This window comes from Vombatus ursinus, unplaced genomic scaffold (genome assembly GCF_900497805.2).
Source record: "Vombatus ursinus unplaced genomic scaffold, bare-nosed wombat genome assembly UNPS02001287.1, whole genome shotgun sequence".
NCBI classification, from domain to species: Eukaryota; Metazoa; Chordata; class Mammalia; order Diprotodontia; family Vombatidae; genus Vombatus; species Vombatus ursinus.
In genome coordinates, this window is record NW_020941065.1 from 5,706,106 (window position 1) to 5,722,878 (window position 16,773).

General features: G+C 44.0%; 1 protein-coding gene across 4 annotated transcripts in view; it reads right to left on the reverse strand.

The window, feature by feature from the left end:
- Positions 1 to 8,975: 8,975 nt before the first annotated feature.
- Positions 8,976 to 16,773, reverse strand: part of NOS1 (nitric oxide synthase 1) — a 136,939-nt gene continuing 129,141 nt past the window's right edge. For all 4 annotated transcript variants that reach the window (XM_027864881.1, XM_027864899.1, XM_027864891.1 and 1 more), the window contains 4 exons: positions 16,114 to 16,262; positions 13,894 to 14,088; positions 13,278 to 13,396; positions 8,976 to 10,345 (listed from right to left, as the gene is read on the reverse strand). In XM_027864881.1, coding sequence (XP_027720682.1) covers positions 10,330 to 10,345; positions 13,278 to 13,396; positions 13,894 to 14,088; positions 16,114 to 16,262 — 479 coding nt within the window. In that variant the 3' untranslated portion in view covers positions 8,976 to 10,329. The remainder of the gene's footprint in view (positions 10,346 to 13,277; positions 13,397 to 13,893; positions 14,089 to 16,113; positions 16,263 to 16,773) is intronic.

Below are 16,773 nucleotides of genomic sequence, written 5' to 3' on the forward strand. Positions count from 1 at the left end.
ATCTGTTAATGAGTATACTAACTGCCTTGACTTGCTTGATTATTCAGGTAACAGAATTATCTCCAATTATCCAGGTAACAGAAAACAGTTATATGAGGACTAGCTGTATTAAGAAGCATAATTGCTTGACATATCAACAATCCTTTGCAGTGACCGAGCCTAAACCCAGCAGGAGGTGTAGAAAATCAGCAACTCTGAAGCTAATTAAGCTCACATAAGCTTTGAAGCAGCCCCTAAGCCATTTGGTGGTTTATGGACCTTCAAGAGACATCCCTATCTTCAAAGACTTTCCTGACTACATGGGACTATGGATATATCCTGTTTTATGGTCTTTTTGGAGACAACCTTATCTCCAGCAACTGCCTTAACTTTGGTTATGGAGTTCTCAGAGTTATCCTGTTTTTGGAGACATCTCCTTATCAAGTCTTGACCTGTGAACTGCTTGATCACCAAGGATGCCTTCTGATTTCTGTATCAAAGGCCACAGCCTTGACATCTGGAATTCCTCACTCCCCCTTCCCTTGGAGATGGGTCCACTGACTCATTCCTTTCTAAGCCCACCTTTTCCACCAAATTCCTTACCTTCCTTTGTTTAAAAGGTATATAAACTCTTCCCATCCATTCCCTGGCATCTTATTTAGCACAGGCTGGATAGTACCCATGAGCATGTTATTTTTTTTTCTTTCCTGCTTAATAAAAACCTTTCTTGAATTTCACAGGCGTCATCTTCCTCTGGTTTTCTTCCCTTTTAGGGACAAAGGGAATTAAAATCTCAAGAACTGGCCTTTTCATTCTCTGGTCATCTTCCCCTTTGAGGGAAAAAGAGATCTAAATTCCCTCAAGAGAGTGTTTGCCTCGGATTACAATACCAATGTGATAAACCTGGGGAGGTGAGGAAACTCCCTCACCTTGGAGCAGCACCTAATTTGTAATCTTGGCCATAACCCCAAATCATGGATTTAGAGCATTAAAGGACATGAGAGGCCATTGAGCCCAACCCCTTCATTTTACAGATGAGGAAACTGAGGCCCAGAGAGGTAAGAGACAATGCTGTCACCATATTGACAGCATATATCCTCCTTGTAAGGGAAAAGAATCAGTCTGGTGTACTCCCCAATCTGCAAACTTGGAGTAATCGAGTGGCCACTGATAACTCCTATGTGTTTCTTGAGACTTGGAAGAAATGTTCTTAGGCTCACAAATTCAGAGCTGTTGTAAAAATTTATAACAAGCAAGTGTGAACTTTGCCTCATCCAGTAGCTCAGGCCACTCTTACTCCTTAATGGGCCCAGGTGGGAAGAGGCAGAGTGATAATAGTTCCTAATGCTCGTCTTTCCCTTTTTTTTCCTCCTAGTTCCACCTTGACACCTATTTCCTGGCTCTTACTACCCCCCACCACACTTTAAGCCCTGAGTTCAAATCCAGGCTTTGACCCTTACTACCTGTGTTACTTTGGGTAAATCATGTCCTCTCCCTGATCCTTAGTCACTTCTTTAAAATGGAGCAGTAGGACCAGATGCCCCCTGAGGTCGTCTCCAGCTCTTAATATATGATACTTTTAATTCTCTCTGGGCCTCATTTTCCTCACTGGAAAATTCAAGCATCTCCATAATCTCAGATGAAGTCTATCTTTTCGTATTTCTCTCAGAACATTGCTTTTGAGCATATCTCATTCTTCTTTTCTCACTGTTATTTATCTACTTGTTTTTCTGCTTTTGATTGTAAGTTCTTTGGGAGCAGGACATGTGTCCTGTTCATCTTGGTGTAGGGAGTGACTGTTAACAGTGCTTAATACATAGAAGGCATATAGTATAGATCTATTGAATTGTTAAAAACAAGTTAAAGGGTTGGAATGGATGGTCTCTCAGGTAACTTCCAAGGCTCTGAATCCATGATCTTTGATCCACCTTAGCCATCTCGCCTCAGGTTTTCCAGACCACTTGTTCCTCTTTCCTTCTCTTAGCTTTTAAGGAAGGTAGTCTTCTGGTATTCCATTGGGATTTGTAGTTGACTCAGATTCTCCCAGGATCTGGAAGGCAATCTCTGGCGGGTCTTCCTTTCTAAGCTGGAAGGATTTCAAGGATAGGTCTGGCCTCAGACGAAGCCTGTAGTCTTAGGATCATCTTAACGAAGTGTAAAGACTCCCATTACTAGAAGATTGGCCATCAAGTGACCACCACCGTTTTATTTATTATTATTTTATTTTATTTATTTGGCTACAACAACTCACAAAGACAGTATGAATGAAATAATGGATTCTTGGATCTGTGATTTGCTCTTCCATATCAGGAGGACCTGAGTTCAAGTCCTGGCTGTGTGACCCTGGGTAAGTCATTTAGCTTCTCAGTGTCTCAGGGAACTCCCTAAGACTTTTAAATTGCAGTGGAGGTGCTAATCTCCAGTGGTAGAGGGAGTTTCCTCACTGGAAATTCTTTATATCAGTAAAATCCCAGGTGTGGTTTAAAAAAAAAAAAGTGAATTTGTGAAGGAATTTTCCTATGAACCTCCAGGACTTGCCATTTGCCCTGCAGCTGGACCCCTCCTCTATGTGTCGTCTCCTTTTATTAGAGTGTGAGCTCCTCAAAGGCAGGGGCCAGCTCCCTTTTCTGTTTGTATCCCCAGTGCTTAACACAGTGCTTGGAATACAGTAAGGTCTTAATAAACTATTTTTAATTGGGTCCTTCAGCAGTGATTTCATCAGCATAGGGAAACTCCTGGTGTGGGAACTCTGTGTACCAATGTAGATCCCAACCCATGTATGACTTAGTAGACTGGCGCTGGATAGTTGCCTGAGGCACATGGAGGTTGGTTAAGTGTGTTTCCTAGGGTCCAGGGCCTGTTTGTGTCAGAGCTAGAGTTTGAGACTGTGTCTTCCCCTGTCTAAGCCTAGCACTCTGGCTCTTACCACATTGCCTTACTTTAAGTAAAGTGAATAATAATAATAACTTCCATTTCCATTGTGGTTTAAAATTTAGAAAGCTCTTTCCCCACAACAACTGTGTGAGGTAGGTAGTACGTGGTTTTTTTTGTTTTTTTGTTTTTTTTTTGCGAGGCAATTGGGGTTAAGTGACTTGCCCAGGGTCACACAGCTAGTGTCAGGTGTCTGATCTGAGACTGGATTTGAACTCAGGTCCTCCTGACTCCAGGGCTGGTACTGTATCCACTGTGCCACCTAGCTGCCCTAGTAGTACATGTATTATTAACCCCATTTTACAGATGGGCAAACAGGTAATTATGTCTTGTGGAAGGGTGCAGAATTTACAAACTTTCAGCAATTCACACAAAAGACCACAGTCTGTGATGTTAGGTCCACTTTTTAATTTTTAACCATAATGCAAACAGGCATAAGTAATTTTTTTTTTAATTCCATAAAACCAGAAGATTGGAACTATCCAGAAGAATAGGTGCATGCGGAGAACACAGCCTGGAGAGCCTCGCAGACTGAGGAGTCAGTCCTGGAGAGAGGTGCTGGAGCATGGCACAGACTTAGCAGCATCAAGAGCTCAGAGGTAGGGGGGAAAATCCATGATTAAATGCAGCATCCACTCCTGCTCCAACTCTGTCCCTCCTAGTTCCCCCACCCCCCTGGAAGGAAACATATACAACTGTGCTTCAAATCTGAAGCTGACCAGACAGTTGCCCCTGAGTCACGGAGTCCATCCTCAGCTTGTCAAGTGGTTTGGGTGATCACAATAAAAAGAATGTGATTGCGTTCTTTATTATGCACATATTATGATTACGCACATGAGATGGGATGGGGATGGTACATCTGAATGGGAGAGGAACCCAACGAATTTGGCCTGAAATCTCAGGCTCAGGAATCTTCAGCTCCATCTTGTTTTCAAGGAATCTTTCTTCCTCTAGAAACTCTGCAGTTTGGGAGATAACCCTATCTTAATTGCTTAGGAAATGCTCAGGCCATTGTAAGGTTTCACAAAGCATCCATGAGGAGCTCAGTTAGAAAGCCTCATGGAGTTATTTGATCCAAACTACAGAACTGGATCTAAGACCCTCGCTGTTTAATGTTCAACTCTGATTTGAAGCAAGCTGGTTGTGAGGGGCAGAAGGTCTGATTAGGCTCTGGCTACAAAGGCAGTCTGGCTGATAAGTTGGGTTCCGTGTTAGGCCAGGCAGATGTAAATGGAGATATTTAAAGGTGCATCTGAGGTTAAATGGAAGCATATGTATTCTTTCTCCCATCTTCCCTCGTCCCCAGTTTTGACTTTTGGAAAAAAGATCAGATTGTTTCCCCAAGATCAAGACATGCCTAGCTTCCCTTCATCCTTCTGGGCCGTAGGCACAGAAACATTTCAGAGTCAGATGGCGTTGTAACCAATGCCCTGAAGGGGCCTGCAGAGGGAAGAAGGCTAGAGAGGCTTTTCTTGTACCCCTATTCTGTGAGGACCCTTCTCGACGTCCTGTGTGGCTAGAGGGGTCCCTTTGGCCTTCCTGCCTTGTTTGGGGTATCACTGCTATTTGGCCTTTTCCATTCCCAAAACAAACAGGATGTTTGGACATGGCAGGGGGATAACAGGGAGTGTGGACATGCAACTCAGGAATCCCAGGTCAGTATTCCTTTCCCTTGATTATCTATGGCCTAGAGAGGATCAGGGCAACCCAGGCCCTCAGATGGAATCAGGAGGTTCAGAAAGATGCAAGGGGAAAGAAGGATTCAGATGTCAAAGGGCAAACAGAGGAGTCAGGCTGGGTGGAGTGGCATGGATGAAGATGGAGATAGGGGCTTGAGAGGAACTGATGAAAGAGCCAATGATAGAGCCCCCAAATGTAGGTTTTCACCTTAACTCAATGGACAGCTTTGCATTCAGACTGGAGGGGGTACAGCTAGGCGGGCAGAGAATGGTTTAGAAAGCTCGTCATGTCCCAGAGAGCCAGGGTGAATGTTCCTTGGTTGCTCAGGAAGCTTTTGCCTCATAGTTTGGGTTCAAGAACGTATCTTGCCATCCTACCCTGCTACTTCTTGGTGCTCTTGGCCTAAACCCTTCATGGAAGAAATTAAAAAGACATGTAAGCTAGGAGTCTGGGTGTTGGATGGAGGAAAGGAGAGAGGGAGGGGGAGAGAGAGTAACCTTGAGTGTGTAAACATTTGGTTGATGGAGTTTTTGAGGCTCAAGTTCAACCATCTTCCGAGAAGCATTTCTCCATTTCTTTTCCTTCTCTGTTGTTTGGAATGAGGCTATTAACTTGCTGAGGCCTGGTCTGCATCTAGGGATCAGGAGCCTTTTTTTGAGGCTAACTTAGAGAGAAACTGAGATTACTCATCAGGTGCTGTCTTTACTCTTTGGGGCAGGAGTTGGAGAAGGAGGAAGAAGGATCTGGTCCTTTATCTCACTCTCAATAGGATATTTAGGGTTAATAAATCCTACTTATTAATAAGTTAGAGAGGAAGAAATGCACCCTCCCCCCAAATGGGACCACTCTCAGATGCCAGGTAACCAGATTTAAAATACTACAAAGTGAATTTCTGTAATTTTTGGATGGGATTACATTGTTTTGGATGACCCTGAGGAATTGCCTGAGAATCGCCACAAGGAGGCAGCATCTACTCACTTACAGTGGTACTCTGAAGACACACCCTCCAACCATGCAGATCTTAACCCATCCATGCTTGGGCCATTGTCCTGGGATGAAGAAGGTAAAAGGATCTGGACCTCTTTCTTTCATAAGGGATCTACCCAGGAAATCATGGGGCAATGGAGAGAACATTGGAATTGAAATCAGATGATGTGGGTTCATATCCAACCTCTGACACTACCTGTGTAAGCTTGGAGAAGTCACTTAAACACCTCCTGCCTCAGTTTCCTCATCTGTAAAATGAGCCTGGCCTCCATCATCACTGCTAGCTTTAGATTTGAGGGGCAGCTCTTCAGTAGACCGTATTCTCATTCTGTCTGGGGCCAGCTGCTTTACCTCTCTGAGGGATGTATGGGTTTGGACTGCATCCCCTCTAAGGCCTTTTCCAGTTGTAAAACCATAATCCTATGACCTTATGACACACAGAAGGATTCTGATTTGAGGATAAAGCCGTTTTAAGATTATTTTTCAAGGTTAAGGAGTACTTGGAAATCGAGGATCTCACCTGATTAATCTCCCACCTGGTAGCTAGTCTCAGGTGGCTATAAAGTAGCTTGTGTTGGGGGCCAGGGATTGAGTTTAGGAGGACATCCATTTCTAGAGACACATTGAGGTTTCTGCATTTGACTCTTTCTTTTTCTGAGTCCCAGTTTAGCATGAGTGGCTGTAGTCACAATCCTCCTTATGAATGATACTTATCAAAGATTGGGGCATTTGTGAAAACATGAAGTTTAATTGGGAGTGGAAATCAGAGAGGACAGTGTATGTCAGAGGGGAAGGGAAGAGGGAGGGCAGAGGCAGCAGCAGCAGCAGCTTAAAGCCCTGGGGAGCTAGTCATATCTTAGGAGATATGACTCAAAAGGCTCAGAAGGACTGAAAAAAAGGCCTTGGGAGGAGCCATGAGAGGAGCCAGTTATTTTAATTGAAGAAGGTGAAGGGGTGACTCAGTGACCATCTTCAACTCATCAAAGGGGCTTTTATAAGGAGGATGCTGAGCCATTCTCTTGATTGAATAAGAGAAAACTGACTTAAAGAAAAAGAGAGTGAATTATCATTGCTAATATTTACATAACTTGCTATAGTTGCAAAGCATCTTAGAGATAGTTTTTCATTTGATTTTTAGAACAACTGTGTGCAGCATGTATTATTGTTAGCTTCATTTTAGAAGTGAAGAAATGGGATCCAAAAGTGGCTTACCAAGGCTGATACAGCGAGGATGTGTTTGAGGCAGCATTAGAATGCAGGTCTTCTTAATCCTAAATCTGGACCTCTCTCCACTGCTTTGGGATTGTGACCGGACATGAGGAAGATTTTGCTGACCACCGTGGGATAGAACAGTAGCATGAACCATATGTGATGCCATTTTCCCAACAGGTCTTACAGAAAAAGAAAGACAACTATCCATCCTAGGTGGACTTGATCACTGGAAGGTCTCTTTGCACTCCTAGCTTCCATGAGGTTGTTCTTAGAGATTATCTGGCGTCATAGCTATGTTAACCCTGGCCAAGGGGGCCCGAGTGTTTTCTCTTTAGCAGGTCTCCAAGCTTAGTCAGAGGGTGCTGTATATAAGAAATGTTGCTTGTCCACAATAATAAAGAAAACCAAGGGGCTAGGGCATGGATAGGAAACTGAGGCCTCTCTCTTATCCTGTAGGGTTAGAGCAGGCCCTCTGAGTCTCCATCACCTGGGAGGCCATTGGTTTTTTCAGATGCCACCTAACATTGATTAACACCTACAAATAGGCAGAAACTTTACTAGTTCTTTCTTGGGGAGGCAATTACACCAAGGGGCCTAGCCAGGGAGAGGTCAGGATTATTGTGAAAGGGAGAAGATTTGCTTTTCACTAGGTAGGGGAGCAAAAGTTCTTAGAAAGGACTTTTAAAATCTGGATCAAGAGAAGGGAGTTCTGTCAAAAGCAGCTAATTAAATTATTCATCTTTTTAAGGCATGGATTCTTAACCTAGAGACCTTGAACTTGGCTTTTAAAAATATTTTGGTAACTGTATTTCAATATACTTGGTTTCCTGTATGTCATCCTATATCTATTATTTAATGTATTTAAGAAAATGATTCTGAGAGGTCCATAGGTTTCAACAAATTGTCAGAAGTCTTGCAAGAAAGGTGAAAAGAACCCCTGTTCTATAGGGTAAAACTACTGAAGGGAACACATCCCCCCTTGAATCTCTTCCTTTGCACAAGATCACAGAGTCTCAGAGCTTTAAGGCACCTCAGTGACCATCCCTGAATCCCCTCAACAATAATCATGCCAAGGGGTCCTCTGGCCTTTGCTTGAAGACGTTCAGTGAGGGGACGCCCACTCTCTCCAAGGCATCCCACCTTTGGCTACGTCTCCCTATCCCTACCTCCAAATCTATCTCTGCTGCTTCCATCTATTGTTTCTAGTTCCAAGTTGAATCCTCTTCCACTCAGCAGTTATACACACTGTCCTAAATCTTTTCTTCTAGGTTTTAAACATCCCTGGGTTCCCCACTGAGCTTGGATGGCATGATCTGGTGACCCTTCACTGTTCTGGTCATCCTTCTCTGGACGAGTCCTCCAAATATGGTCTGACCAGGGCAGCATAGGACAGACCACAGGACTAAAATCTTCTTTATCACCTACGCTGCTCCTAAATTAGTGTAACCCAGCATCTCCTGCACTTTTTGAACTACTCCAGTCCACTGCTGTCTCCTGTTGTCAAGGGTACATAGGTACACCTTGTGTCTTTATTCTGCCCCTCTTATAACTATCCTTTTAGGTTTCATATCTCATGGGGAGAGGGTAAGTCCACCACTGGAGCCAGAAACTAACCAATAATGTTATGTATCGACATAATGTAACACTCAAGAAACAACCTTTATACTCTCCAGGCTGAGGAAGCAAAGTCTTCTCTCTCTCTCTTTCTCTCTCTCTCTCTCTCTCTCTCTCTCTCTCTCTCTCTCTCTCTCTCTTTCTCTCTCTGTCTCTCTGTCTCTCTCTCAAAAAAAAATAGCTGAGAAAATCAGAGGCATGTGGAGGCAAGGTGACTTCCCCAATATCACAGAGCAAGGTCAATGTAGGGCTTGTGATTCCCAGACTGCTGCTTTTGGCCAGCTTCAAGAGGATCATAGACTTTTAGACTCAGAAGGCGGCTTAGACACCTTTCATTTCTCCTTTTATACATTCTTGAGTTGTAAGAGATTTCCAAGTTGCCTTGGCCATCCCATGCCTTTGAAATGCATTCCCATTATACTGTGAGTTCCTTGAGAGCAAGGATTATGGGTTTCTTTCTTTCTTCCTCCCTCCCTCCCTGCCTCCCTCCCTCCCTCTCTCTCTCTCTCTCTCTCTCTCTCTCTCTCTCTCTCTCTCTTTCTTTCTTTCTTTCTTTCTTTCTTTCTTTCTGCCTTTCACTGTATCCCCAGTACTTAGCACAATGCCTGACACATAGGAGGAACTTAATAGATGCTTGTTAACTTGACTCTACAACATCACTTATGAGTGGCTTTCCATGTACTCTGTCTATACCTTATTTATACCAAGTTAGGGCAGGGATTGGTTCTGCCTTCCTTTGTACCTGCTGTACATAGCATCATTTCTGGCATGTAGTAGGTGCTTATAAATGCTTATTGACTGCCTGTTTGGCCATCCAAATCTGCTTGAAGGACTCTAATGCTGAGGAAGTCTATTCTACTTTCAGAGGGAGAGAGGAGGAGCTTATTCTTTACAAATTCCCATCCATTTCACAGAGAAAGAAACTGAGGCCCAGGGAAGTGGAGTAACTTACTCAATGCCAAAGAGTGGCAGAACCAGGACCAGAAGCAGTGTAGCAGACGGACCTGGGAAAGGGGTTGAGGGACATAACTAGATGATGTGCTGGGGACAGAGAAGTGGGAGCAAGAGCATGGCATATGGAATTCATGAGATGGATTTGTGCCTTGGTGGCTTATACACTAATTGATTTCAATCCCAAGTGGGGGACAAATCATCTCCAGTCATCACAGCCACCCTGACCACTTGAATGCCAATGTCGTACAATCCAGGGGCTCCCAAGTGGTTCATACAAACCAATGCCAGCCTTGTTGAGTGGGAACACAGAAAAGGTCAACATGTGCCAAGGGAATACAGTTTCTCTGCACCAAAGGTCTGCAGGCAACAGGCTTGCACAGGGAAGAGGAGAACAGATGAGGACCCATGCCCCTCACACATACACATACACACACATGTGCGTGCACACGCACACCGAAAAATGACAACTTTTAAAAAAGGATGGTGTGTGACGTTAGGTGCTGGGGACTCATAGGAAGAGACCCACAGCTAGTCTCTTCTCCCCAGTCCCTGCTGCCTTTCCAAAGAAACCCCAGAAAACCAACATGGAAATGCCAGGCGGGAGTGATCTGGTGATTTCATGCAGCTGTGGTATGCCCTTGGAATAGAGAGAGAGAAAGAGGGTGAGAAGAAATGTCATTTCCTAAGAGCCGCTGTGGAGAAGAAGCCATTGCATTGCAGCAGAAAAGTTCAAAGAGGAAACAAAAGGGGCCAAGGGAAGCCCCACGGGACTCGAAGTCCGAAAAGAAGAAAAACGAACCAAAAAACCACGACGCAACAACAGAACAAGAGGGAGTGCGCATTTCACGGGAGTCCCATAGGAAAGAGTCAGCAGTGTCCATCTTTCCAAAACCTAGGACCTTCCGCCTGGAGAAGGCCTGGGGGCAGGCAGCCCAGCCTGGCATCCATCCGAATGGGGCAGAAAGGACCTGGTTAGGAGCTGAACACCCTGTCGGGGAAGAAGGGAGGGGGAGAGAGCGGGGTTAGCACAAAGCCCTTCCAGTAGACCAGAGACAGCTGTAGAAAACATTCCCACAATCTCCCAAGTTCCTGATGTCTGTCTTCCTTCCTTCCTTCCTTCCTTCCTTCCTTCCTTCCCTCCTTCCCTCCCAGTCACATTTTAAAAGTACGTACTATGTGCCAAAAGGCTGGGAATACAAAGAGAAAGAATGAAACAATTGCTCCTCTCGAGAAGCTTACCTTCTGTTGGTCAAAACAACATAGCCATAGACAAGTCAATATGTATACAAAATACTTTTGATGGGGGTGGGTGAGGGAAACTTGCAACAGTAAAGAATCAAGAAAAGTATTATGTTACTAAGACTATAGCCAAGAAAGTATGATAGAATGGAGAAAAAAGTTACAAAATTCTATGTGTCATGTAAGGTCCACAGTGACTTTAAATGAAACTAACTCACTAGGAGGAAAAAAATTCCAAACCCCCAAACAAACCCCAAGATATTCGGTTCATGATTGGCACATTATCATCTTACTCCAATAGGGCAATGAGACCCTGTGGTCTCATTGATGAGGAATTTCTTCCAAGGATTTGGATCACAATCCATCTAAATCCGCCCAAGCTGATTTCTTATCTTGGGGAAAGATATGGAGACCTTGTATCTTAGAAAATAAGGTGATTTATATGTTAAGCATTAAAAAAAATGTTGCAGTGCATTTTTGAATTGAAGATCCATGATTTTTTTTTTTTTTTGGAGGTTGGGAACTTCCTCTGCTAACACAGATTGCTATCTCCCTCCAGCCTGGCTGGTGATCTGTTGTGGTCAAAACCTTCATTTCATTACAGATAGCCTGTTGAGGCACATTGCTCAACCTAGCTAAGCTAGTCCGCAGACAGTAAGCTTCTGATGCTGATCAGGTGTGGAAGTCTTGCCAGCTAGGGCCTGTCTGAGATTGCACTTTGTTGGCATGGTCTTAGAGAACTCGGGGTCACCACCACTTCGCCACACATGCGTCTGAGAAAGAGTTTAGTGGTGGTTTAAAGAAGAGTCCTATTTCAGTTCCAAGACAATTTAATCTAAAAGTCTTGGGAAGTAGAAGCCATGTGATCACCACAAGTTGGAGGGAGTGTGTGTTGTATGGAATGGCATACTGTAGACTTGAAATTATGGTAAGACGTGTTAACGTCAGGATGACAATAAAGTCAACCTCACTTTTATCCATTAAGGAAGTGATATCTTGTCCTCATTTTATCATGGTCTAAGGCATTTCCTATGAGATTATAGATTTAGAGTTGAAAGAGACCATAGAGGTCATTGAGTCCAACCCCTTTATTTTACAGATGAGGAAACTGAGGCCCAGACAGATGATTTGACTTACTCAGGGTCACACAGTTTATGGGATTTGAACCTAGGTCTTTCTGACTCCAATTCCAGTGCTCTATCTACTACATCATGCTGTTATCTCTAGTGGAGAGGGTGCTGAATCTGAAGTCAGAAGTTAGGGGTTTAAATCCAGCCCTCTCCTTTTCTACCAAGGTAACTTTGGGCAAGTCACTTCATTCCTCGTAGGTCTTAATTTCGTTATTTATGAACTGAAGGTGTTGGACTAGATGACCTCAGAAGTCCCTTTCAACTCTGAATCCTATAATCTCTAGGTGTCTGGAGCAGGGCCTGTGGATGGCATTATCAAAATACAATGAATTGTTATTCATAAGAAGATTGCATGAGAGACCGTGTAGTGTAATAGATAAAGATCTGTCCCGAGAGGCCAGAAGACCTGGATTCAAGTCCTGACTCTTATACATACTGGCTGCTTGACCCTGGGCAGGTCACTTAACCCCTCAGTGCTCCAGGCATTATTTATTTATTTTTTTGGAGGAGGCAATCAAGGTTAAGTGACTTGTCCAGGGTCCCACATCTAGTAAGTGTCTAAGGCAAGATTTAAACTCAGATCCTTCTGACTCCAGGGCTGGTGCTGTATCCACTGTACCACCTAGCTGTCTCTGCCTTAGGCTCTAAGTTGTAGAGTAGGCTACAATTTGCATGAGTTTCCTTTCTAGAAGTTCCTTACACCAGTATGATCACAGGTTCCATCTCTCTTCCCCATCCCCAAAGAAAATTCCTTGTAGTCCTTATGGGACGTAAGTCACAGTCGAAGTCAAATGTCATCACTATGTTGGAGCAATGTACAGTGTGACTGACTGTGGCTGGTCAGACCAATAAGATCTCACAAGACTCTACCACAGATAGGGCACAAATAGTCTGTAGGAACATTATATTCTGGTTGGGGAAGCTGGTGGATTGAAAGCAAAACCATAGTGGAAAGTGTTTAAGCTGTCTACAGGTTGGGAATCCCTGCTATTCAGCCAAGTGGAGAGCCATGATCCAAAGACAAGGCATCTTAAGAGATGTGCCCAATGGAACTGGAAGGGGTCTCCGTAGGCAAGAGGGACATTCTGTGTCTAAGCCAGAACTATCATTAGCAGTTCCATTTCCCTGGATGAGTACCACGAAAGGTATCCTCAAAGCAATTTTTTAAAAGAGAAATTCAGTTCAGGGTGGTAGAGAGATATCCTGACACAAAGTCCCAAGGATTGAGAACCTAGGCCATGAGGAGGCTGATGATGGGGAGGTTGCTAAGTCCATGGTGGGGCCAAGTCAAGGAGGAACTCCCCTGTGATGTAGCTGCTGGGGGGAGATAGCAGGCCATCTTGTAGCATTCTATTTTAACTAATTATTATTGTTAAATAGGGGTTATGATTAGTTATTTGTACCAGCTGAATAAACACAATTGTTCCTAGAACCCTCTGAATGTTGGTGCCCTTGGTGAAAGTCCCAGTTGCTCCACCCTGGTTCCAGCTCTAGTCTAAGTTGTGCTTGACTTTGATCCCTGAGATTTCCAAAGAAACAGAGTTGGCTTACTCATCAGTGTCCTTCTTGCTCTCTTCAATGAAGGCAATGGACTCAGATCTAAGGCGGTTGGTCACTTCATACGTGCGCAGGGTGACTCCAAAGATATCTTCATGGTAGCGATTGTCATCCTAAGGGATAGAAACACTGGCTTTGAGTCCAAGGAGAAGTTCTTCAGAGTCATACAAGAGCCCAGTTGTTGGTGGGAAATGCCAAGAACTTTATGGTTTCTAAAAACGTGAGTCAGTGATAGACATTTCTTGCTAACTTGCCATGAGACCTTAGGAAAGTCACTTCCCCTACTGGGCCTCCATTTTTTCCTTTGTTAAATAAGAGGGTTGGATTAGACAGGAGACAGCTTTGTGTAGTGAAAAGAGGACTGGCTTCGAACTTAGAAGAACTGGGTTTGAATCTTGGCTCTGCTACTTATGACCTGACCTTGGACATGTCCCGTAACTCTCTGGGCCTCAGGTTCACTATTTGTAAAGTGAATGGGGCTGAACTTGGTAGCCTCTAAGTCTTTTCTAAACAGTATCTCTGAAATGACTTCTCCAGCTCTTAATAGTCTACGTGACCTATTCCACAGCTCCAGCCATAGAAGATTCCAGAACACCTAGTCACCGCTCACCCTCAGTTTGCTAATGAACACCCCAGCCTCTTCTGCTGAGAGCCTCCCGTGCTGTATCATGATGCGTTGGATGGCTTTCAGAACATCGGCTGCCATCGTGACGTCCCCACACACATAGATGTGGCCTCCTTTCTCCTTCAGGGCTCTGTACACGGTCTCTGCCAGCTGTTCCTGTAAGGCATCCTGTACGTATTTCTGTGGGGAAGAGAGAGTGTCAATAGCAATGGCCTGGCCAGTCCCAAACCTTGGACACCCTATTTCCTTTCTTTAAAAACAAACAGCTTGTTTTTAAAACCAGCAACCCATCCTTTGTAATGAAAATTTAAAAAAAACCCAATCAATCTTTCTGTGTTTGACAGCATATGTGACATTTTACACCCATAATCTCCTACCTTTGTGAAGAGTGAAGGTAGATGAATATCATTATTATTAATGATAATACTTAACAATAACAGTGATAATATCTAACATTTACATGGTACTTTAAGGTTCACAAAACACTTTGCTTATCTTATCTAATTTGATCTTCAAACTCATTTTCTCAACTCCTCTCCCAAGGCAAGCTTCGACTCCCTCATTTTCAAAGGGTTCCTTCTCCTGGTAAAGTTGTCCATTCCTTCTCATTATTATATGGCTACCTGTGAGACAGGAGGCCTCAAAGGACTTACATGGTCCCTATCCCTGTTAAAGCTGAGGAAGTCTTCCCCAAGGGACTTTCCCTTGCTATGTTTCCAAGAACTTCAGACTCCTAGAATTGGAAGGGAACTTGGAGGCCATCTTGTCCAACCCATACCTGAGCAAGATTCTCCAAACAAGCAGCCACCTAGTTCTTCCCCAAAGACCTCTTGTGAAGGAAAACCTATTATTTCCCAAGGCAGTCCATTCTACTTTTGAGTAGGGCCAAGTGTTGGAAAGTAGACTGTTCTCTGTGCCTGGAATGATCTCCCTTCTCTTCTTAACTTCTTGGGATCCCTAGTTCCTTTCAAAACTCTTTGTTGTTGTTGTTCAATCATCTTCAGTAATATCCAACTCTTCATGACCCCATTTGGGGTTTTCTTGGCAAAGATACTGCAATGGTTTGCCATTTCCTTCTCAAGCTCATTTTACAGGTTGAGAAAACCAAGGCAAACAGGATTAAGTGACTTCCCTAGTGTCACACAGATAGTAAGTGTCTGAGGCTGGATTTGAACTCATGATGAGTCTTCCCAATTTCAAGCCCAGTGCTCTATCCATAGCACCACCTAGTGGTCCCAGTCAGTAGCATTAAAAAAAAAAAAGACTAGTATAATGGACAAAATCTTGGACTTGGAATCAGGAAGATCTGAGTTAATATCTTGCCTTAGACACTTACTAGCTATGTGATCCTAGGCAAGTCATTTCCCATCTCTGGACCTCAGTTTCATTCTCTGTAAAATGAAGGGATTACGTTCAATGGGCTCTAAAGACCGTTCCATCTCTAGATCCATGATCCCACAGCACAATTTTGCCAAAAGCCAGCCCCATACAAATGTCCTCTTCCTGTTTTAGCTGCTGGAACAGATCCAGTAAACTCACTCTTCTTAAGAGGCTACTTTTGAGAAGGTTTATTATGTTGTCTCCTCCACATATACTAAAGAACGTTCCTGATCCCCCCAGCTTTAGGGTGATCCCTACCCTACCCTACAATGACTATGTATATATGTTCTGTTGATTTGTTTATGTATTATCTTCATTCTCCACCCCCAATATAATTTAAACTCTTTGCGGGCAGGGACTGCTTCATTTTAGTCCTTGTCATTAGTATTGAGGACAGAGTGCTTGGCACCCAGCAGGTCCCAAATAAATGCTTGCTGAACCTTCCTCCTTACCACTTTCACCCAAGTTCTCTTATTGCATCCAGGGCCATCTCTAGTCATTCTGATCTATATCCCTCCTTCACTTAAATCCAATTCACTTGCAAGTCATGGCATCCCCTCCCTGATGTCATGGTCCTTTTCTAGAACAAAGGACAAACAACTACAACCCACTGTTCCTAGTTCTGCCCCCTGGTATCAAGTAGAACAAATCTAGACCTGTTTCATGTGACAAGACTCCAAGGCCTTGAAGACACTGGCTCCAGAGTCCACTGGAGTGCTTAAATGTCCATGGAAAGAGAAAGTAGGAGGGAGGAGTGAGAGAGAATGACTCGCCAAGTGTGTGCCCCTCAGATCATGGCATGAGAGGGGCAGGGGGACTAATTACCTTTGGTTTGTCTGGCTCACGGGAATAGGCCGTGTACAGCTCTCTGAAGACACCTTTGTTCTTGGCCTGTAGGGTTTCCTCCTTGTAGATGTGGTCAATCTTGGACTGCCGACATCCAAAGACCAGGACCATGGGACATGGAGACATGCCTGGGGGTCAGGGAAACACAGGTCACTGACAACACTGGCAGCTGATTGGGTGGGAAGCCCATGCAGAAATAATAGTCATTGCAGTAGTAGTAGTTATAAACATTATTACAATAATGGTTAGTATTTATTTATTTGAGAAGCAGTGTGGTGTAGTTGATGGAGAGCTGATCTGGAAAGCCAAAAGACCTGCGTTCAAGTTCTGCCTCAGACACATATTGGCTCTGTGATGCTGAGTATTTCTTAACTTCTTAGTACTCTAAGCGTCTCTCTAAGTTGAAGAGAAGGTGCTGTACTTACATCAGTAAAGGGAGTTCTCTTACCTGGGAGTTCCCTATAACAATGAATATAGGTTGGTTGGTCCTCCCTTCTTCACTTTCTTCCTTCTCTCTTTCTCCCTCTCTCCCTCCCTCCCTCCCTTCCTTCCTTCTTTCCTTCCTTCCTTCCTTCCTTCCTTCCTTCCTTCCTTCCTTCCTTCCTTCCTCCCTTCCTCCCTTCCTCCCTCCCTCCCTCC